The sequence below is a fragment of the Platalea leucorodia genome (assembly GCF_965183815.1).
Source record: "Platalea leucorodia genome assembly, chromosome: Z".
Classification (NCBI taxonomy): Eukaryota; Metazoa; Chordata; class Aves; order Pelecaniformes; family Threskiornithidae; genus Platalea; species Platalea leucorodia.
Window position 1 is genome coordinate 69,490,691 of NC_138858.1, and position 23,531 is coordinate 69,514,221.

Consider the following 23,531-nt stretch of genomic DNA (forward strand, 5'->3'; position numbering starts at 1 on the left):
GTTTATTAAACTAAATTTGCACATTTCTATTCCTTATCTCAGTCAAGAATGAGTAGATGCAGCCAGAGATCAGCCTGTCACAGCTTTTGTTCATTCTGTATATGAAACTAATTAATGCTGACTAATTGAGCGTGTGCTCATTTACATCTGAACCTGTACTTTACCATATCAAATTTGAGATTCCTTAGAGTAATTGGGATAACATTTTCTCTGGCTATATTTTCTTTGACTATTGCAGCCTTCAGCTTTGTGGTCAGTCCACAGCTGCTCCTCTCTGCCACTTCTTCCTCCTCCCTCTTTTCCCCTGCTCCAGCACGGGTGCTCATGCTTTGTGCAGGGAAAGAACTGTGCAAGTGAATGTAGTGACCAGCAGCCACGGTTCACCAGCTGTGTAAGACTAATGCGGTGGTCTGGATTTGCCTTAGCAGGATGATGCCTTTGGGCCTATCTCAGCAACATCTATGTGAATCAGTGCCAAAATTTGCACTGAATTGTGTTCTTTTTTCACATGGAGTAAAAAGTAGAAGTTATCTGGCATTAGTAATTTATTCTCTTTGTTTCATTTGGAAATCATTTGTTGTGAATACTTCATGTTAGTAGTGAAATAAATTGCATTAGCCCAAGTTACAGATGAGAAACAGATACATTACTTTCTTGAAACAAAATGCACAACTTCTTTTGAGAAACAGTAATGGATGACATTTATTTTAAAGGCATGTGGTATTTCTAGACATACTAATTGCTGCTGCCATTTCGAATAATTGCTTTGTTTCTTGGGCTTCATTTTCTAATTTATTTGGGTATTTTTGCTGTATTTAGAAGTTTTATTCTGAAGTCTTTTCTCTGTACAATTCTCTGCTTTCTTTTCTTGTTATACCTTGAGCTAGAATTAAGGTACAGTATGACCTTTTCCTACTATTCTAGGATTGTAGCTTTAGAAATTCCTTCCCCTGCCCCGCTCCTGCTTGCGCTTAGGGTATGCTTGGAGAATTTTTTCTCTACTAGAAGGAGAGGAAGATTATTTTTGTCTCTAGTGGTGACACTTCAAGAATTCTTTATGAGTTTCCTGGCTTCTATTTCAGTTTTGTCCCCCTTCTCTCCAAAAGAAGCACTTTGAAGAAGTACTGGCTTTTAGAATGTATGTATGTGGTTAACATCCTAAATTATAGCAAACAAGTTACAAATAAAGCAATACAGCTATTATAAAAAACAAACGTTTAATTGAAGTTTTACAGACTTAGCAGGGGGCGAAAAGGAGTCTTGTTATTGAAAGTAAGGTTTTAAGATGTTTAGAGATGTTAATGGATGGCTAGCTTGTGTTACATAAAAAGCATCTTAAGACTCAGTAAAAGATCTATGAAAGTCTGTTAGAATTACTGCAGTTTCTCTGGCCGCCTTTCTGTATGGGTTCTACATGCTGCTTAAGAGAGGATTAGACTTAGTCTGAGTGTATTTGTTATGTAGAGGAGAAGTGGTTTAGCCTATGGTTATGGCTTCTAGGTATTTCTAAGTACTGCTGTCTAGGTTTCTCTGCAGTTAATTGTTTAAATAAGCTGGGTATAACTTAATCAAATGATTGCTGCTGGTCTTCTGTAGAAAGAATATTCATTTTCTTTGTAAGAAAACTGTATATTTGTTTTCTTAGTTTTTCCATGGTGCTAGATAAGCGATAAAATGTTTTTGTTAGGTTTTACATTATATAAGCAGTAGATAGGAAGAGATTACTGAATGCAGTGTAAAAGAAAAAAGTGTCCTTCAGTAGAATGTGGAGAATCATGTTTTAGTGCATAAGAATCTGTTGTTGTTGTTGTGGGTTGTTTTTTGGTTTTTTAAAAAATTTTCTTTTTGGTGGGAGGGAGAGGTTTGCAATAAACTCTCTTCATTGAGGAAGTCATTAAATATTTGAGGGAATTGGTATTGCGGTCCACAAACAAAGCAAAAACTTGCCAGAATAATGGCTCTGCTTTTCATTTCTTGACAGGACTGTACCTCTGGCTGCCATTGCATTCATTTTCAGAACTAATCTGCCCATATTACCAGATATGACTGTTGGCATATTATATAGAAGAGTCAGGTTTTTAAATGTTGAGATTGGTTGAAAACCGCTTTTCTTGAAAAACCTGTTAGTACTCTAATAGTACAGACAGGAAGTAGTTTTCCTTTTAATACCAGTTTATGTTCTATTTTTGTTTTAATTTAAGCACAGTACCTGAGAAAGAAGTAGTAATTTGAAATTGGAATAATAGAAGACACAATAAAAACAACCCATTATTACCCATTATTCCTTTTTTATTCTAGTTTATTAAATGTTGCAGGCCAGCTCCACTTGTAACAGTAATAAGAAACTTGGTATCACTTACTAAGGTTTCAGTACAAACTCACTTCTGTTTTTATTTACATGCTTTAAAAGCTAATGTTATTTGGAGGCATTCATAATGATGGTTTTTCACTGCGGAGTTTTTGCTAACAAAGATTTTATATACAGGTTTTCACAGATTAAAAAGGGTTATTTAATAAGCTGTAGTTATGATCTTTTTCCCTAGTAAAAGGTAAAATATTTAGTTGTAGAATTACAGGTTTCCAAACATTAAAAATATGTCTCATTATTTGATCTTTCAACCAAAGATAATTTGTTTATGGAATTGATCTGTTTAAAAGGGAAGAACAAAAATCCAGATTGTATTGGAGACTAAATGTCATTTATCTACAAAAAGTAGAGTATCTAATATGAAAACATCGTTTTTTCTCTTGGTGGGTATCTCTTATGCTTCAGTCCTGCTCCTAAGGGACTATTTCTGAGTGTGGAGATGGTAGAGGGTTGTTGCCTTTATTTTTATTCATTTTATTACTTTATGGGAATTATGGGGATCAGTATTCCTATAATCTTCCAAGTGAGGGAATACTGAGAGAGGCAAAGGCACCTGCCTATGACCAAGGTGAAACAGTAAAAATGATGAGAAAAACTGAGAAGTTCCCATTAACTTGATGGTTTTCCACAGCTAATAAATTAGCATCCCTTGTATAATATTAGTACTGTTTGCTACTAAATGTCAATGTTGGATTTTTAAAATTTGAACACTTACCTTTCGCACTGGCAAAGTTTAATAGATCCCTGTTGAATGAAAACCACTTAGAGAGTTTGAGAGAAACTGAGTATAGATGTGTAATAAAGTGTTTATGATACAAAAACTGGATTATAATGAGATAAGATAGTGTTTAAATTACACATCTCAAAAGCATGTATCCCAGAAATAATGAAATGCTACTTAAGTACAATCATGAGTATAAGTGTGCTATGACAAAGTGCTTGGATACAATTCAGGCACAAATGAAAGATCTGAATAGTTCGGCTTAGCGGAGATTGTTGTCAGACTAAATGGATTATATAGGCCTGCAATGCCTGCTGCATACCAAAACTAAGGCTGAACAGTGGTTTATATGAGAAGCAAGTATTGCAAATATTTCCCTTACAGAGTTCAAGACCATAGTTGCACCTTAAAACATATCTTTTAAATCGCATCATCTTTTTGAGCTTTACATTAACTGTAGGTCATAGAAAGATGGGTAACAGATAAGAAATTTTATATCAATGTATTTATAGAAAGAGAAAGTGATTATCTTCAGATTAATCTTATTTTTAATTATTGCAATAAAATGTTACTTGGATTGAAGTGGAATACTGCAGCTGTAAATGATACAGTTTGATTTTTCTTGGGAATTCCAGCATTTTCTGAAGTCTACAAACTGCTAATGAAGACTCAAAGCTAGTAATATATACAAATACAGCAGGTGCAGTGCCAGGAATGAATGTTCATGGGAAAATCATGTGTTATTAAAATAGTACATGTGTGAGAACACAGGAAACAAGATCATGTCTATATAGAGGATATTCCTTCAGCATAGTTCGATTACTTGAAATCATTACATTTAAGAATAAGATCATCTAAAGACCAGTATTGGCATTTGATATTCATTACATATATATATATATATATATATATATCAGCATAGTTGGAGAAGCAGTGATAGAAAGATCCTCAAGATGCCACTTTTGGTCCCCTACGAAAGTGAGATCAGCTGCATGTAGACATGGTGTTAATACCATGTACAGGACAGAATCCTCAATGGGTTTGTTTTAACACATGAACCTAACTCATTACCATTAGAAAGCTTGTGAGGTTTTGTCTCTGTTTAGTTGGAATCTTTACTGCTGCAGTTATTTTTTTTTTTTTTTTTTTTTTAGCTTTCTTGTTCTCTGTGGACATGGAGAAAAGGATATTTCCTTCCTGTTGTGGTTTTGGAGACTATTAACTAGGTTTCCCTTTGGTCTTCTTTTCTCGAAAACTTACAAACTCAGTTTATTCAGTTTCTCTGTGAAGACTTTTATCCCTCTTGCTGTTCTTGTCAGTAGACCTTCTTCAGCTAGTTCACACCTATAAGTTTGTGGGTTTGCGTTTTTAATTTTTTTTTTGTGTGTAAGAAAGGACAATGCTTTATAACTGCAGTAGAGTACTTTTTGAGGTGGCCTGTATTCTCGTCTAAGAGCTGACTTGTTTGTTGATGTTGGTTGTGTTCCTCCCATTGTTCCATTGAAAAGGTCAACTGTGAAATTCAATTTTTGAGGTTTTACTTATTCCTAATTTTATTTGTTACTAATTTTTCTTCTGGATTGCAGACCAACGTGGTGGTTCATGTTTTTTTTTTTTTCCCTCTAGCTTTAATTAATGTGCTTATTTTTTACTTAGTTTTCGTGGTACTCACTTAGACTTGTGCTATACTTTTATAACCATCCTTTGTATCTTAGTGAGTCTCTATTGTATCTATATTCATGTTTGCTTATACTTTTTATATTTCATTCGGTTTATGACATCAGTGAAGTGTTCAGGATTTGGCAAAAGTTTTCGTTGCATTTCTTTTTCATCCTTTGCATTTTGTCCCCTTAATTTGTACTTCTTTCTTCTGTGGAAATAGTAACTTTTTTTTTTTGTCCTTTCACACTTATTCTTAGTATTGCCCATGAATTCTGTGAACATTTGTTTTTAAAATCCTGTTGTCTTTGTTTCGAAGGCTTGTTGGAGAGTATCTGCTAATTTTTAGCAACCTAGAAATGGTTAGAAAATTCCAAGCCATCTGATCCTTCATATGTCTCCACTATATTCTTTTCCTCCTTAGCTATTACTTGGAGACCCAGAGAGAAAAGAATAGATATTGTTCTGCCTTGCAGGCTTCAGAGAATGTAACACCTCGTTTTACCTGAGTGTATTTTTCAAGCAAGCTCTTTTTCTATTAATATCCAATACATATGAATTTAAAGTGCCTTTAGTTCCCACAAAGTGTCACTTCTATCACTTGAATCACATTTTTATAATTATATTGCTTAATACTCAATTGCTTAATACTCCCCTGGCATATCTTCCTGCTGTTCCCTTGGGTTCTATCAATGGTCGCCAGGGAGAAGAGATCAGTGCCTGCCCCTCCTTTTTCCCTTGTGAGGGAGCTGTAGGCTGCGATGAGGTCTCCCCCCAGTCTCCTCCAGGCTGAAGAGACCAAGTGACTTCAGCCGCTCCTCATACGGCTTCCCCTCTAAACCCTTCACCATCTTTGTGGCTCTCCTCTGGACACTCTGCAGTAGCTTCGTATTCTTTTTGTACTGTGGGGCCCAGAACTGCACACAGGACTCGAGATGAGGTAGCACCAGTGTGGAGTAGACTGGGACAATCATCTCCCTTGACCAGCTAGCAATACAGTGCTTGATGCACCCCAGGACACGGTTGGCCCTCCTGGCTGCCAGGGCACACTGTTGGCTCATGTTCAAACTGTTACAGTTGTGATATTTCCAAAAGGAAAAATTATACTGTGTTCTTCCCCACCCCTTCCCGCCCCAGTGACAATTAAGAACTCAGGTAAACGATTGCCTTGGCTAGAGTGGAATGTTAGAGAGCTGCACATCTTTTTTCGTTGTTACATATATGTGAGTGAATTGTGTATATTTGTAACTTTGTCAGAGATTTACTATAATACATTATTTTGAGATTCTTACTTAAGGATTGAGATTCATGGCTTTGAAGTCCTAATCATGATAAATCTACAGGAAGCTTTTGATAACTGCTGTTAATAGTGCATGAATATGTGTGACACAACATAAATGAAGGATTTGCTTAACTGATTGTCTTCATGGCTATTAAGTTAACATAGAACAATTTAGTATTTGAAATTCTTTACCTGGTCTGCTTACTTAATGAGAAAAGTTGTTTGTGAAGTAGCATGCAAAACAAAGTAATTCTAAAGCCTACTAAGTCTGGATATACACTGAAGTACAGTACCTAAATTAAGAAGTAAATTCTAATTGTCACTCAGTTAGGAGTTTATACTGTTCTTTTGCAGTGTCTTTGAGAAAGGCTGAGGAGGAACAGACTATTAAAGAGATTTTTTTCACATGTAGCAACATTAGCTTTCTTTTTTGCCCTGACTGACACAGAGTTGTGAATTCTTTAAAAGTCGACCTCTGATCTGTAGGAAGAAAAGTATTTGTTGTTTAGAAATTCGGCTTCTTGGTCTCCTCTTGAAATTTGGTGGCTTCAAAGAGTCTGCCATCAGCATGTCTGTTCTGACTGAAATCGAAGGTAAAATTAAAGTCCCCATTAATTCTCTGAAGTTAGTTAGTCATGCTTCACACTAAAAAAGGCTTCTACAAAAGTGCTATGTAAAGATCTAGGACTATGATGTGGAATAAGATGTAACTTAAAGTAGTCTCTGACACTGACCAGCAACCACACTGCTCTTCAGCCTCTTCTTCCCCTCCCAGTTTAGCCTCTTGGGCTTACTGCTGTGCCCCTTTACCATACCCAGCCTTGACATTGTCTTTGACATGTCTGCTGGTATTGGGCCACAGTCACATTCAAGTATTTGCAGATGAAGTTGGGGTTTCAAAGGTGGCAGGAAATGTCGATGTTCTGAACACTGGGGAGAAGAGATACAATTAAAGGAGGAATGTCTTTCACTGAATTGTTCCTGAATCCAGGCTGTCATAAACTAGTGGGCAAACTCATTTGTGGAGACGTTTCATAAAGCTTTGTCGTGAGGCATGTGGTCCAGCTATCTTGTCTACAGCAACTGCTGCCCCCAGCACAAACATCCCCCCCTTGTTCTGCATCTGCACTGCCAAAGATACTTGTCTTGATGACAGGAATGTTGTATTTTTGCCATGTTCGAAGTTACAAGTGCTGTGAAACTGTGTGCTACTCTATGTCACAAGATGGCAAGAAGAGCAAGACGACTGTGTTTCTGACTGTGGGTAGCTGCAGTGTGAAATTCTTCCATCATCGTAATCACCTGTTCCTTCAGTAGCTTGGACTAGCTTATTCTGGTGTGACTGTTTGTGCTTGTGCTCCTAGCTTGTCCTTGTGCTTATCCAAACTTGGCCTTCTGCTCCTAACTTACCTCTGTGTTTCTGTTGGGTTTAATTTCCCCACATATGCAAGTCTAGCTGGACTACAGAATTGTGTTCCTGAATTTAAATAAAAGCAGCTTGAATTTAAAAGTAACAAACAAACAAAAACCACCCCAAAGGATAGGGCTCACAGAAGAGTGGCTACAAGCCTGGTGAGACTTACCCAGTTCCTCTCTCAGCTTTTAGCAGTTTGGAGGACTTGGGACCAGTGATGTGTCTTGCTAAGATGTTGCTTATCTACCTCCCAGTGCAGTGATCTGGTGTGTGGCCTGAAATTTCTGTCTAATCATTCTAAACAAGGCAGTCTGGACTGCCAGCTGACCTGGTACTGAGTTTTTTACTGTACCCTTGTTTTGCAGGGGAAATTTAGGCAGGGATAAAAACCAAAAATACATTTTCCTGGGTAGCACAGGACTGAGCAATGAGCTTCTGCTGTGGCTCTGAGAAGGGTTTCAAAATTGGCATATATCCGTTAATATTTCATGAGTCATCATGAATACAAACATCAGCCTTAATGAAATTGTCTCCTGTATTTTTAATAAGCCATACTATTTGTCCCAAATCACTCTTGTACTTAAACAATGGAATAAATTATTGGTATTCAAAAAGTCAATATTAACATTGTTTGAATGTGTTTTTATAGCAGGATTATATGCACTTACTTTTAGAAGTAAAGCTCTGTGAAGGTGAAATCTAATTCCTAGTCCTTTTACTTATATGCTGTAGTAAGCTTAAGCATACAAGTGAAAGCTTATATGGGAAAAAAAAACTTGTACCATAGGGTGTCAATTGGGTTTTCAAAAGAGCTCAGCAGGCAACAGCTCTGTTTCAGCATTATAGTGAAATGGCTGTTTTTTCACAATTGTTTCCTATAAGTTTCCTTTAAAAACATCTGACTTTTGTAGAGAAAATCATGTCCTATAGCACTATTTCAGAAGTAGTGTGTGATTAAATACACTGTATTACAGTGTTTACCCAAAGCAAGCACATCGGAAGCATATTCTTGCTAAGTGGTTGTGAAAAGTGGTATTGTAGATATGTACTTGCCTTTTGAATGCCATATCAATTTTTTCAGTTAACAGATTCATTTTTATTTACCAGATACAAATTCAGTCTTTCACTGAGACTTTTAATTCCTTTCACAGATCTAATTAAATGCATCTGAAGGACGTACATAAAAACTGTTTTGGGGGACAAATTCTTAATGGTGGTAGTATGTGAGTAGAAAAAGTCTAATTGCACTTTGTATCAGCAACAACTAACAGGAAGCAGAGCCTTAAAACCCAGCAAATACAAAACCTGCAGTGGAATTAACAGGATGTACCTGTATAAAAATACATACAAAACTTTTTTGAACTTGTTTTATACAAACTATATCCCTTTATAAGCAAATCATTAGGCGTTTATATTTAGCTCATTCCTTCTGTGCTATTCTAAGGAAGGAAGAACAAGTCTGTTTTATGAACGCAATTAACACGTTTTGATAAAGCTACTAATGTGGACTGTGACTGTCAGTGTGAACCATAACCTAGAAGGGGTTGCACAGCATGTATTTCTGAGAACCTGTTCCTATGAAAAGAAAGAGTACTAAATAGCTCTCTGCATGTGCTCAGTGTCACTCTAGGATTAAGTCTGTGGATAGTAAACTCTGAAGATAGCAGCAACTCCTACTAGTTTGTAAAGTGTTATGAGTTCTTATGGCAGTGTATGCATAATCAGCCCTCAAATCCTAGGTTAAATTTGTGGTAGAAATTTACAAAATTTGTTTGAATGACCCCCGTCTTTGCTTTTGCATATAAACTGCTGTAAACTGAAATGACTGGAATTGTTAGATGAGTATGCATTGAAAACCATTGCTTTCAACTGAGTCATATTTCAAAGACTAAGACTTCAGTTGTAGTGTTCATAATATGAGATTGTAGTGCTTGATAATCATTACGGTTTTGGATTAGTTTTAAGAATTCATTATTCTATTTTTTTTTTTTTAATCATCTGAGAGTTGTTAATGATTTGAAAGTTCTGCTACCCCAGAATCAGGATACTTTGCTCTTCAAGGAGCTGGGTTCTCAAGGCAAATATCTGAAAATAATGACTAATTTTCTAGATTTAAACCTTGAGTGCTAGGTAGCTTGTAGTGAGATACCCCCTTGGTTTTGATTTTGTGTAGCATGACTCTTGGTTAAACTAAAGTGATACCAAATTACTATAATGTAAGTAAGGTTTAAAAAAATGGTGGGCAGAGAAGTTTCCATGTACTTCTACTTGCCATGCTTACCTTACGTATTTTCTGTCTCTATTTACACGTCTTTTACTGTTCATTTTGGAAGAGGAGATCATTACTTTCTTTCAGTAAATAATGTTGACAGTAATGAACCACATAGTGTTGAACCAGTCTGGACGGTTTGCTTGGGGGGGTGAGGATGGTCAAATATTGGAATACTAGCTCTGGGCTTATTGGTACGCTGAATTCAGTTCCTCTTTAATTTCAGATATTTCCCATATGGTCCTATATGAATCTTAAACTCAGGATCTCAATGTCTTAGGCACTGCAATTCTGCCTGAACATAACACTGATAAAATTGTGTTTTCACGTGTATCCCCAGAGAGTGATAATGGAATGCACAGATTTGAAGTACACCTGGTATATATCAACTCAAAACCCATTATTAACCATTTCTTTCTTCCCTAACCTTTTTTTTTTTTTCCTCCTCTCTTAAGAAAGGAGATTCTTGCTTGATTTTTGGAGAAGTGGTGCCAGTGCCTAACTCCTGGGACTTAAAAGCTGTGGGGTCACAGTGGCATTAGGAATTTCTCAGTGTGAACTTACATATCTACATCCTGCCTGTGTGTGTGTCCATGCTCTTGCACCTGGTGGTTCTTGATAGATAGCATAGAGAGCCCACTTTGTGTGCTGGCTATTGTTAACCTCGTTCCGATACACTTTATTTTCTCTGATAATCTGTACTAGCTTCCCTTTCCACTTTAGAGCACAAGTAGTCACACACTGTATTGCTCTTCTCCTCCTACCACATCAGTTACTCTTTATAATGTGAGGTATTAGGCAGAATTAATTTCTTATTCTTTGTCACATGCTTCAGCCAGCTAGCCCTTGCTTTGTATTGCTTCCTGCTTTCTGATTGAAGCGATTCTGAAGAGTACATGATGATACCGTTGAAATTGATGCAAGACAAGTAATGCAGTCTTTGTTACAAGGCCAGCTTTTTCTCAGATTCTCCTTTACTGGCCTGCTTGACTAGGTGGTTTTTGAGGCTTCCAATACTACTTAAATGAGAATGCCTTTCATAGATTTTTATAAACTAACTTACAGTGGTGTCCTGCAAAAACTTCAAGAATTTCCATGTACATTAAGTGAACACTTAATAGACAGTAGTTATTCCTCTGGTACCATTGTCAAATGTAGAAGCCAACAGGAAGGAAGAAGAGAATGTACAAGTTTGGGGACTGTAACTATAGATGTAGTAATTAAAAAAAAAAAAAAAAATTGAGATCGTAAAATTTTCAAAAATATGCTGTAGATGTGGACCATGAATTGCTGATTTTCTTTATATATACTACAATCATTCCATTTTGAACCTTGTATGTTTGTGCCAAGTGCTTGAACAAATTTTTCTAGAATCCATATGTTAAATTTTGGCAAACAATTCAGAACATCTTTCGTTCAAATAGACGTTAGAGACTTAATAATTAAAATATCAGAAAATATTCCTGATATATTGCTTTATCAAGCTTTCATTGATTACTTTTGTGGGTGGTTCCCCCACACCCTTAGGAGCTGAGGGAGAAACAACAACTTTTGAGGTGTTAAAAGAGAAAGTGGTAGCTGAGCGATGGACTTTTTTTGAAAATTAAGTAAAATTTAGAGATGATGAGTGGGAGTTAGTAACTTGGAATATCTGGAAGTATGTATTTGTCATGAAAACTTTTAATAATTGCTGTCATTTTGTGTGTCTGTGCATTGAAGGTATCCTGAATTGGCAACAGTGTGCAGAAATCCCAGTACTCTAATTTTGTATCCTGGAGCTGAAGCAACCAGTTTGGAAGAAGTTGCTGTGATGTCTTCTAGTCCATCTGTTATGATCATCATTGATGGAACATGGAGTCAGGCTAAAGATATATTTTACAAAAATTCTCTCTTCCAGCTTCCCAAGCAGGTGAGTAAAATATGTGAATATATATATGTATGTAAAATAAAACTTTTAATTGTGTCTCGTAGATGCTTGCTTTCTGACCAGCCAGAAGGGAGTGTTTTTGTGAAGATGAAAATCATGGAAATCTTTTTTTCCTTCTCAGCTGTAACCAGCTGACAAGATAAGGAAAGCTTGAACAATTAAATAAAATGGCCTATAAGATTGTGTGAAAGATGACTGTAAATATTGGGGGTTTTCACTTTGTCGCTTGAAATTAGTTTTTCTTTGTTTTGAGTTAATGCATCTAGCTTTATAGTGAATCATTATTTTGCAAAATTGAAAACTGGTTTGTGTAGGAAATTTTTCCCTGTTGCCTAAGATGTTAGGACATATACAATGAAATAAACATGGTTTTCCCCTGCATAAGTATTTTGCATTGCAGTAACAGGAAAGCTGAAAGTAGAATTTTGTAGCCTCTTATGAAAGTGTCAAACTCTTTCCCGCATATTTGGTCTCCACCATATTAATGACTTTCTGACTTTTAGCAAATGTTCCTTAGAATTTACACAGAATAAATACTGGTCACATCTGGTTTGGGGGTTTTGTTGTTTTTTTTGGTTGGTTTTTTTGGTTGGTGGGTTGGGTGTCTTTTTTGTTTTCCTTAGGAACATCAACACACCCACCTGAAATGCCGATAAGGCTTAAGCTGTGGTTATACAATTATTACAGCTCTCCCTGCCCTAATGAAAATACCCTAGATTGTAATACAATGTTAATAAAATTAGTGAACATAGGCTCCTGTTGCTGCACTGAGAATGGTATGACACTACTTTTCAAGGAATTTTTTAGTTGGTAATTGAGTGTGGCTTTGGCACAGGGTTCTTGAATGTAAGTTTTGAAGGTAAAACTTAATCTTGTGTGACTCAGTTGCTGTTATTAAGTAAGTTTTTCTCCTGTTATTGGATTAAACTTATTTATATTTATGTCATATAAACACACCAGGCAGCATTTCTTTATGTACTACAATGGTGTGTCTGAGTTAAGTGCTCAATCTACAGATTTTCTAGGAAAAGCTCTAATTTCGTGCCCTGCAGTTTTGTATCTGCATTGTACATCATTCATAGCCAACTTCTTCTAAATCCAGCGGTTGGGAAATGTTACTGGTTGGATTCTTTATAAGTCTTTGAAAGGAAATGTAACTTTTTGGTTCTGTAGTTTTGTCGTATGCTTGTCAATAGAGCATGGAAAAACTGGTCAAACCATTACATTCCTTTTGTGGCTGGAACTTGTCTGTAATACTATAAGTTTCAATTTGTTTGGAAGTAAAATTGCTGTCTAAAGTTTAGCGCCGCCATTGCTTTAGGTTTCCTCTTGTGTTGATTCTTAGAATGAGATTCTTGATTTTGCTCCTCACCAGTTCCCCTACACTCATACTGGTAGGGAGCTGGGGTGTGGCAGAGCACACAGCTCCTGCAGGGATGAAGGACCTCTGGCCCTTTTGAACTGTCAAATGCAATGAACGCAGCTCTTGTGTAAGAAGCTGTCTTAACTCCAGTGTTTGTTCTAGTTTATAACTAGTTTGCAGTTCCTCATTTATTGTGCTTTTTTGAAACTTCTGGGGACGGCAAGCATTTGGTGTGAATTCACAAACATGTGAGTGTTCTGAAATATTTTTTTCCATCAGCTAGCTCCATTTGGCTGTCCAAAATCACATATAGGAGCAGTTTTTCTACGGATCAGACTGGGGCAGAATTTTGTCCTGGTCGCTTGGGTTCTGGTAGATGGTATGATGCCTGTAAGATATTTCTACCCATATATTGTTATAATAGTATGTCTTAGAGGGAAGTTTTCCAACGTGTATAAAAAATACCGCCCACTGGGTGGTAAAAACAAGGATTTTATTTCTATTTCTTAAGTATCTCAATAAGACTAGGATTATTTGTCCAGGTGTAATTTGTTGACAAAGCTGCCATTTTCATTCAGGGCCATTATTGAAAGTATATTGTAGAAAAAGTATTAATACCAACAGTTTTACTAAAGGAAAAAGTTGTCTTTGTCATTGGATCACCTTTTGATCAGTGAAAAGATGACTACCACTTCACGAGGGAAGAGAAGATGGCAATTTGCAAACTTAAAAACCAAAGCCCTTTGACTATGATGTTAGAATAGTTTAAATGCAGTACTGTTAGTCAACATGCTGCTAATTCAAAAAAAGAGCTACTGTAAGTCTTATAAGTAATTTGCTTTAGGGGATGAAATCTGTTTTATATGAAATCTGGGAGTTACTTTTAGGTTCTTACTATAGTATAGCAATTCGGTTATACTGGTGTAAGTGAAACAGAAGAGTAGACTCTAGGTTTTAGTCCAATTATTTTGGCCTTCAGAGGACGATGGTGAAACAGATGGACTTTACATCTAGGAACTTATGGGATTCATTTCAGTATATTTCAATTTAAATGCAACTTTATGAATATATTTTATGAAATTTATTTCACTGCAATCCATTTCAAATTCTGCAGAATATTGTCATACGCTGAGGCACCTGACAAGAGATACATGACTTCCCTTTAAGTGAGAAAGTGTTTCCATTCATAATCTCTTTATTTGGGCCCTACCAATTTAAAAAAATGGCAAAAGTCAAAAATCACAAATTCTGTAAACTGGCTATTCTCAATTGCAGAGTGTATTCCTGAGTTAGAAAAAGCAGAAGAAAACACTTTTTCCTAATCTATTCAGTTGGAGGGAGGGGTAGGTCCAGGAAAAAAATTGATCATCATTCTTGTCTGTTCCTTTTAAAACTTGCAAAAATAGTTTTAGCTTTATTAGCCAAAACCACTAATTATTCCTCTTCCTTTGCAACTTCCTCTTTTTTCCCCCTCTCTTTTTTCCCCTCTCTTTTCTCTCTATTGTCTCTCTCTCTCCCCCTCTCCTACCTCTCCTCCCTCTCCTCCATCTCCTCCCTCTTCCCCCCCACCCCTTTCCCTTTCTCTCTCTCTCTCTCTTTTCTTTTTTTTTAGCTGGCAGAATCAGACTAATATCTTCGAAGATAAGATCCGATGGTTGCAGCTAAACTCCAGCCCACTATTCCACAATGGCCTTTTTCTATTAATTTGTACTCTTTATTAGTGTCCCTTTCTTGAAAATTAACTTGGGGAGTTGCTTGAGTGTTCTAGATGGCCTCCCTTTTTGCTTCCCTTCTCTTATGTGCTTGCTGCTGTCAGTGGGTACATGTAAGACAGGTGATCTCTGCAAAACCTGGAACAAATGGAGGTGTATTACACATTTTTTAAAGGTGTTTTGTTGTCCAGTCATTTTAAAACTGACTTAAGTTATTTACTTCTGTTGTGTGTAATTCAATTTTGTTTGAAGTTCATGCTGTCTTCCTCTATAAAGCTGAAACCTGATCATTGTTTTAGGTTTTTTTTCTGCTGACAGTTAGTCTGTCTTCAGTAGTGGATTTTTATTTTTAGAAGATCAGTTATTTGAGCATATTCCAGGTGATTGCTGCTTTATGGCACTTAACTACGACCTCTGTCTGTCTGCAGTCAGTGTTTTTGGAAGATCAGATCAGTAGTGTTATGATATGGAAGAGGACTGTGTGTAGATAATCCATTTTGTTATCTGTCTCTTCTTCTAGATAGCATAATCTTCAATTTCTCTTTCATTATGGTGTTGAGAGTAGCTTCTGGGCTGTCACTTACTCAGCTTAGATTACTGCTATTTCCTAATAATAATTGCTGTGGTAGAACCTATTTCTTATCCTGTATTGTAAATTACAAAATTTGATTTTTCTTTAGTCAGTTGTTAGCATGTAAGCTAAATTTAGGTTCTAATGACCTGTTGAAATAAAAATAGCTGAACCTGAAAGAAATTGACAGTATTTCTTTGTTTAGAAAAAAGATAATATTTTGCATGTAATTTTGCTATGGTACCTGTTTTTTTTGGTAATGATGTTTGTCTCATTTCACTTTATTTCTTATTAACACTTATTTCTCTCTGCTTCACTCTTACACATTATTACTGAGAAAAATAAATCAGGAGCTAACCAGCTAGTGAAACAGTGGTTGATTACAACAGATAACTTGAGAATAATCAGGAGAATTAAGTAACATGGGGTGAAGTCCTATTTCCATATGGGAAAGGTATTGGAAATGAAGTATTTTCCTGATACCTTCTTTAAACAACTTCATACTGGAATTTTGTTCCCAGTGTTATAGTTCCATTTTGCCTGTGAACCATACTTTTATTGAAATGAGTGTAAAGAAGATAGTTAGCCATGCATAAACCAGTGGAATTCATTGAGTAATAGTTTTGTCCAACAGTTGAAAAGTTCTTTAAGCTCAAAACTGCACTGTTCCAAAGAGTAAAAGTTTATATATTCATAATGTAAATGCAGGGGCATAAAAAGAATCCGTATTATGTGTAGAACTAAAATATTTGTTTTAACCTGCCAAGCATAGCATTGAGTAAATAAGGTGCAGAAAATGAATAATACTTCACCATAACTTCTTCTCTTACTTAACCTTCTCTATTACAAATAAATTAATTTGGTCACATCACCTGAGGTGCCTGTCAGAAACACCTGACAAGAAACATATCTATGAACAAAATACACCCTGCTGACTTACTAGTCACCCAAATTCTGCCTCACCTATTTCTGATTGCAGCAAGCCTCTGGGGGACAGAAGTGAAGTTATTAATCTGGTCTGTACATTATCATTATGGAAGAACTCAATGTTAAAAATAAATTCCTTAAAATTCTTTTCTTTTCAAAATCCAAATGGTTTCAACTTTTTGGTTTTTGTCAGAAGTACATAATCTATTAGGCCTTTTGGGTTATCTGAGTGATTTGATCTTATGGTAAGAATGAAAGAATCCATGGTTGAAATTTTAGGGGTCATAAAAGATAATGATTGAGAGCAGAGGTCCATAGAATCATAGAATGGTTTAGGTTGGAAAAGACCTTTAAGATCATTGAGTCCAACTATTAACCTAGCACTGCCAAGTCCACCACTACACCATGTCCTCAAGCACCACGTCTACCCATCTTTTAAATACCTCCAGGGATGGAGACTCAACCACTTCCCAGGGCAGCCTGGTCCAGTGCTTGAAGACCCTTTCAGTGAAGAAGGTTTTCCTAATATCCAATCTAAACCTCCCGTGGCACAGCTTGAGGCCGTTTCCTCTTGTCCTGTCGCTTGTCACTTGGGAGACCAACCCCCACCTCACTACAACCTGCTTTCAGGTAGTTGTAGAGACAGATAAGGTCTCCCTCAGCATCCTTTTCTCCAGGCTAAACAACCCCAGCTCCCTCAGCTGCTCCTCATAAGACTTGTGCTCTAGACCCTTCACCAGTTTTGTTGCCCTTCTTTGGACACACTCCAGCACCTCAACATCCTTCTTGTAGTGAGGGGCCCAAAACTGAACACAGTACTCGGGGTGCGGCCTCACCAGTGCCAAGTGCAGGGGGACAATCACTTCCCCAGTCCTGCTGGTCACACTATTCCTGATACAAGCCAGGATGCTATTGGCCCTCTTGGCCACCTGGGCACACTGCTGGCTTATATTCAGCCAGCTGTTGACCAACACCCCAAGGTCGTTTTCCACCAGGCAGCTCTCCAGCCACTCTTCCCCCAGCCTGTAGCGTTGCATGGCGTTGTTGTGACCCAAGTGCAGGACCTGGCACTTAACCTTGTTGAACCTCATATAGCTGGCCTCGGCCCGTTGATCCAGCCTGTCCAGATCCCTCTGTAGAGCCTTCCTACCCTCCAGCAGATCAACACTCCTGACCAACTTGGTGTCATCTGCAAACTTGCTGAGGGTGCACTTGATCCCCTCATCCAGATCATTCATAAAGATATTAAACAGGACTGGCCCCAACACTGAGCCCTGGGGAACACCACTTGTGACTGGCCGCCAACTGGATTTAACTCCAGTCACCACCACTCTCTGGGCTTGGTCATCCAGCCAGCTTTTTACCCACCAAAAAGTATGCCTGTCCAAGCCATGAGCAGTCACTTTTTGTCCAGAAAAATGCTGTGAGAAATGGTGTCAAAGGCTTTTCTAAAGTCCAGGTAGACAACATCCACAGCCTTTCTCTCATCCACTAAGCAGGTCACTTTGTCATAGAAGGAGATCAGGTTAGTCAAGCAGGGCCTGCCTGTCATAAACCCCTGCTGACTCGACCTGATCCCCTGGTTGTCCTGTACATCCCGCATGATGGCACTCAAAATGATCTGTTCCATAACCTTCCCCGGCACTGAGGTCAGGCTGACAGGCCTGTAGTTCCCGAAATGCTCCTGACCCTTCTTGTAGATGGGCGTCACATTTGCTAACCTCCAGTCAACTGGGACCTCCACAGTTAGCCAGAACTGCTGATAAATGATGGAAAGTGGCTTGGTGAGCACTTCTGCCAGCTCCCTCAGTACCCTTAGGTGGAAGCCATCCGGCCCCATATACCTGTATGTGTCTACGTGGTGTAGCAGGTTGCTAATCATTTCCCCTTGGATTATGGGGGCTTCATTCTGCTCCCCATCCCTGTCTTCCAGCTCAGGGGGACTGGGTACCCCAAAACCAACTTGTTGTATTATTAAAGACTGAAACAAAGAAGGCATTAAGTACCTCAGCCTTATCTTCATCCTTTGTCGCCACGTTTCCCCCCCACATCCAATAAAGGATGGAGATTCTCCTTGACTCTCCTTTTGTTGCTAATGTATTTGTAGAAACATTTTGTATTGTGTTTTATGGCAGTAGCCAGTTTAAGTTCCAGCTGGGCTTTGGCCCTTCTAATCTTCTCCCTGCATAACCTCACGACATCTTTGTAGTCCTCCTGAGTTGCCTGCCCCTTCTTCCAAAGGTCGTAAATTCTCCTTTTGTTCCTGAGTTCCAGCCAAATCTCTCTGTTCAGCCAGGCCAGTCTTCTTCCCTGCTGGCTTGTCTTTCGGCATATGGGGATGTCCTGCTCCTGCGCCTTTAAGATTTCCTTCTTGAAGAATGTCCAGCCTTCCTGGACTCCTTTACCTTCAGGGCTGCCTCCCAAGGGACTCTGTCAACCAGGCTCCTGAACAGGCCAAAGTCTGCTCTCCGGAAGTCCAAGGTAGCAGTTCTGCTGACCCCTCTCCTTACTTCTCCAAGAATTGAAAACTGTATCATTTCATGGTCGCTATGCCCAAGAGGGCCTCCAACCATCACATCACCCACCAGTCCTTCTCTGTTCACAAACAAGAGGTCCGGGGGGCACCTTCCTTAGTTGGCTCCCTCACCAGCTGTGTCAGGAAGTTCTCTTCCACACACTCCAGGAACCTCCTAGACTGTTTCCTCTCTGCTGTGTTGCATTTCCAGCAGACTTCTGGTAAGTTGAAGTCCCCCACAAGAATAAGGGCTACTGATCTTGAGGCTTCTCCCAGATGCTTATAGAATACTTCATCCACCTCTTCACCCTGGTTGGGTGGTCTATAGCAGACTCCCAACATGACATCTGCCTTGTTGGCCTTCCCCCTGATTCTTACCCATAAACACTCAACCCTGTCATCACCATCATTAAGCTCTGGACAATCAAAACCCTCCCTAACATACACGGCTACCCCACCGCCTGTCCTTCCTTGCCTGTCCCTTCTGAAAAGTTTATAGCCATCGATTGCAGCACTTCAGTTGTGTGAGTCATCCCAGCATGTTTCCGTGATGGCCACGATGTCATAGTTTCCCTGCTGCACAGTGGCTTCCAGCTCCTCCTGTTTGTTGCCCATGCTGCATGCATTGACAGAGATGCAGTTCGGTTGGGCTATTGCTCCTGTCACCTTTTTGGGGGAGAAGCTCTAATTCCTACGTGACCGTTCTCAGGCGCTTCCATGGTTTCCAGCACATCCATAGCCCTTGTGTCTTTGCTGCTGCATAGCTCTCCATCCCCTACCTCCATTGATACGGCAGACCGAAGGACCTCGCTAGCACACCGTCCCTCAAATATGCTGCCCCCAGGCTTATCTCTAGCAAGCCTGGTTTTATTCCTTTCCCTCTTCAAATCTGATTTAAAGCTCTTTCAGTGAGCCCTGCTAAGTCCTGTCCAGAGATCCTTTTACCCCTTTAAGACAGGTGTACCCTGTCTGTCACCAGCAGGCCTGGTGTTGTGTAAACTGACCCATGATCAAAAGACCCAAAATCCTGCAGGAGACACCAGGCTCAGAGCCAGGTATTGATCTGCTGGCTCTTCCTGTTTCTTCCCTCATCATTCCCTGCAACTGGAAGGACAGCGGAGAACACTGCTTGTGCTCCTGATCCCTTATCAGTTGCCCCAAGGCCCTGAAGTCTCTCTTGATTGCCCTTGGACTTCTAGTTGCAACTTCATCTCTGCCTACATGAAAAACCAATAATGGGTAGTAATCTGAGGGCCGTACCAGGGTAGGAAGCTTTCTCTTAACATCTTTAATCCAGGCCCCAGGGAGGCAGCAGCCTTCTTTAAGAAGTGGGTCTGGTCTGCATATTGGGCCTTCTGTTCCCTGCAGAAGGGAGTCTCCTATGACAATGACCCAACTTTTTTCTTTGTGGAGGTGGTTTTGGTGCAGGGCGTAGGCCAACTTAACCTTGGCAACACGTCCAAGCTAGATGAACCATCATCCTCGTCATTGTTTGGTTCCACTTGCAGAGCCTTGTACCTATTTTGCAAGGGCACCTGGGAAGTTGAGGCAGTCACAGAGGAGACACGCCTGCTGCACCGGACAGGAACTTGTTGCCATTGCCCCCTATCCCTTAAGTCACTGTGTTCAGCCAGGCAGAGAGAGAATCCTCCATACGGAGGGAATCCTCTGTATAGAGACTCTGAAAACTACCTGGTCTCTAATAGTCAGGCCTTGCCATACATTTGAGAATTTACTGTATTCCTTTCAAACCTTTTCCTATGTTTTGTACTTAATTTCTTCAGTTCTCCATGTGGGATCACTTCTTCATGCATGAAGGGTTTTTTATTTCACACGGGACCCCCTGCAAAAGTCTGCTGGACCAGAATCATAGAATCATAAAATGGCACAAGTTGGAAGGGACCTCGAAAGATGATCTGGTCCACCCTTTTGTGCGAAAGGAAGCCTGGATGAGATTATCTAGCGCCTTGTCCGGTCACATCTTGAAAACCTCCAGTGATGGGGACTCCACCACGTCCCTGAGGAGGTTGTTCCAGTGATTGATTGTTGTCTCTGTAAAAAATTTTCTTACATTGAGATGAAACCCCTCTGAGTGCAACTTGTACCCATTGCCCCTTGTCCTCTCCATGTGGCTCCTTGTGAAGAGAGAGCCTCTGTCCTCTTTGTACCTGCCTTTTAAGTACTGGAATATTGTGATGAGGTCCCCCCTGAGCCTTCTCTTCTTCCGGAAGAAAAGAAGTATTGCAGTGCTAGATGAGATAATAGTCAAATATTGAAGATGATGCACCCTTCAAGTCTCAAGAGACTTCAGTGTTTAATTCCATTTTCAACTGTTGACACTTTGAGTCTTAAAATTATATCTGCATTACACTTGAGAGGGTCGTTTTGCTGATTGCGCATATGTCCTTGAGATAGTTTTCAAGCAATCGGTTTAAACTTGTCTGTCATATAAATCTCAGTAGCAATCTTACCACAGCAGTGTGTGGTCACAGCATGTGCTGTATAAATGTGGTTATGATCCTTATGATCCTGGTAAACAGTGGCTGAAGCCAATGCTGTTAAGTGCTAACTGAATTGAACCTAGCTATATAAATGCTTACATGGTCTGAGCATTTACTGGAAGTCAAAGGGATGTGGACTAAATACATCTGTATTTTGGCATTTTACCTGCCTAAATTTTTTTAGGCCTTGTAGTGGAGCATAAAATGTAATTAGTATCCCTGAGGCTGTTAAACTGTTTGCTTTATTAAACTAATGGACAGAAAAATTATGGATCATTTAACATACAAATGATTCTTTTAAAATTCTGAAATCCTGCATAATGCAAAACGGAACTGAAAAAGACTTTGAAGTTGTAGGATGAATAAAAATAATGTAATGAAACTAAAGTAAGATCCTATGCCAAGAAGCTCTTGGAAAAGTGAGCAGTAGTATTGACTATGCTACATGAAATGTTTTTTGCTTTCTGAGATAGTACCACCAAATGGTGACAGAGATGAGCTTCAGTATGCAAAACTGAAATATTAAACATTTGCTGGATATTGTCATCGTTCCCGCTGTGGTTGATACTTATACTTGCCCCTACACATCTGTCTGGATACATATCTTTTTCTAAAACAATAGTAGAACATAATAGTATTTCTCTGTTAAAGACTATGAATTGCTTTTTAAGAGTGGAATGATATTAATGATAAAATGGCAGGCAGAGAGGGACTGTTAGTGTTTTACATGCTTAGAATTGGTATTCTGAAAAAGTCCAATTAGAATTAATGTTCTTGTTCAGCTTTCTTCTTTGGTTCTGTGATTTTGAGTGAAATACGTTTTTCCAGAACGTTCATAATTTCATAAGAACTGCTGATATTTGACAGGTATCTAAAAATCCAGTAAAAAACAGTTTATGACTTTGCTTTAGATTTACTTTACTATTGCTTTAGATTTCACTAAGATATTAAAATGTATTTGTGTACTACAGGAAATGAAAAAACATTTGCTGTTTTCAAACAAATCTGCTCTTCCTGTAGGAGGTTATTACAGCAGAAAGACTAGGTATAAATCACATCTGAATGTGAACTTGTAGAAACTGAATTTGCCCATAATGGTTTTCTGGATTTTAAAATGTTTTGTTTTGTACAAAATTTTAGACATGTAGGAGCAAAGGTATGTGTGGTGATATTAATCTGGAGCTGTCTGTACATGAACATGGATAAAAACATGTAACTACATGATAGCCCTGAAAGTTCAAGAATCAGTCTTCCAGATGCTAATTGTTAACAGGGTACTGTGTACTTTCACCCCCTTGAACTGTGCACCTGTGTAGAGGGTTTAAGACTTTGCAAATATGAGCTATCGGGTATGGTTTAAGACTATTTCTGAGAAAGTTCTGAGGCAATTAGTTATGAAGCAGTGATGCAAATGATCATACTCTAAGCTCTTGGGGAAAAATATGAGCAGACAGCAGGAATATCAACAATGTTCCTAGCAGATTTGGTTCTTTGTGCGTACTTGAATTCTGCATTGCATAGATCGCAGCCTTTAACAGTTGCAGTTACAGCCTGTCTGAATTAACACTCTGTACTTTTTATCTGATCTTTTTTTAAAGGAAAAGAATATTCTGCTGTCCCTTCCCTTCTTTTTATCAGAATTGCATTGCAACTTTTGCTTTAAAGGGTTTAAATTCTTAGTGAAAATCAAAAATACAGTGACTCTTGAAGTTAATAAGTGTATTAAAATATTTTTTAAACTATGATGGATAGTTTGGTTCTTACTAAATATGCCAGAGCTAAAATCAATATTTGGTTTGATTTTTATTTTATATGTTAGTTTATACTTGCTATTATTCAAATCACATGGAGCTGTTTTAATGACATTGTTGTAGTTCTCAAATGCAGAAATAGCTTCTGGCAGGAAAAAAAAAACAGTTTTCCCGTGTTGAAGTGTAACCTAACCAGCTTTAGTCTCTTAGATCAAGTTTAAAGGTTATATTTAGTGGTTTGAGTGTTATTTCAGCTTTGCTTGTGCCGTCCTGGTAGTACAGTGCTAAGTCAGAACTTGTGCTGTAACTGCAAGCAGTCATCTATGAGACAGGTAGTGCTCAATGAAGACACCAGTTGAGCATCGAGCAGTGCAAAGGCTATGTTTAAGCACTGTGTACACAACTGTGTATTAAACTAAGTTTGGTCATTTTGTGCTGAAATGACCTAGAGGTACTTGTGCAATCCACTTTAACTTCTGAATAGCTAAAATTAGCAGTCATGTGGTAAAAGATTGTAATAAAACTGTCTGTTGGAAAACACCAGCACTCTT

General features: G+C 38.5%; 1 protein-coding gene across 1 annotated transcript in view; it reads left to right on the plus strand.

Annotated features, from left to right (window-relative positions):
- DTWD2 (DTW domain containing 2) overlaps positions 1–23,531 on the plus strand; it is a gene marked incomplete at its 5' end in the record, with an annotated part of 107,218 nt that overhangs the window by 50,734 nt on the left and 32,953 nt on the right. Inside the window, one exon of the mRNA XM_082336729.1 lies at positions 11,433–11,622. Within this exon, the coding sequence (XP_082192855.1) occupies positions 11,433–11,622 (190 nt within the window). The remainder of the gene's footprint in view (positions 1–11,432; positions 11,623–23,531) is intronic.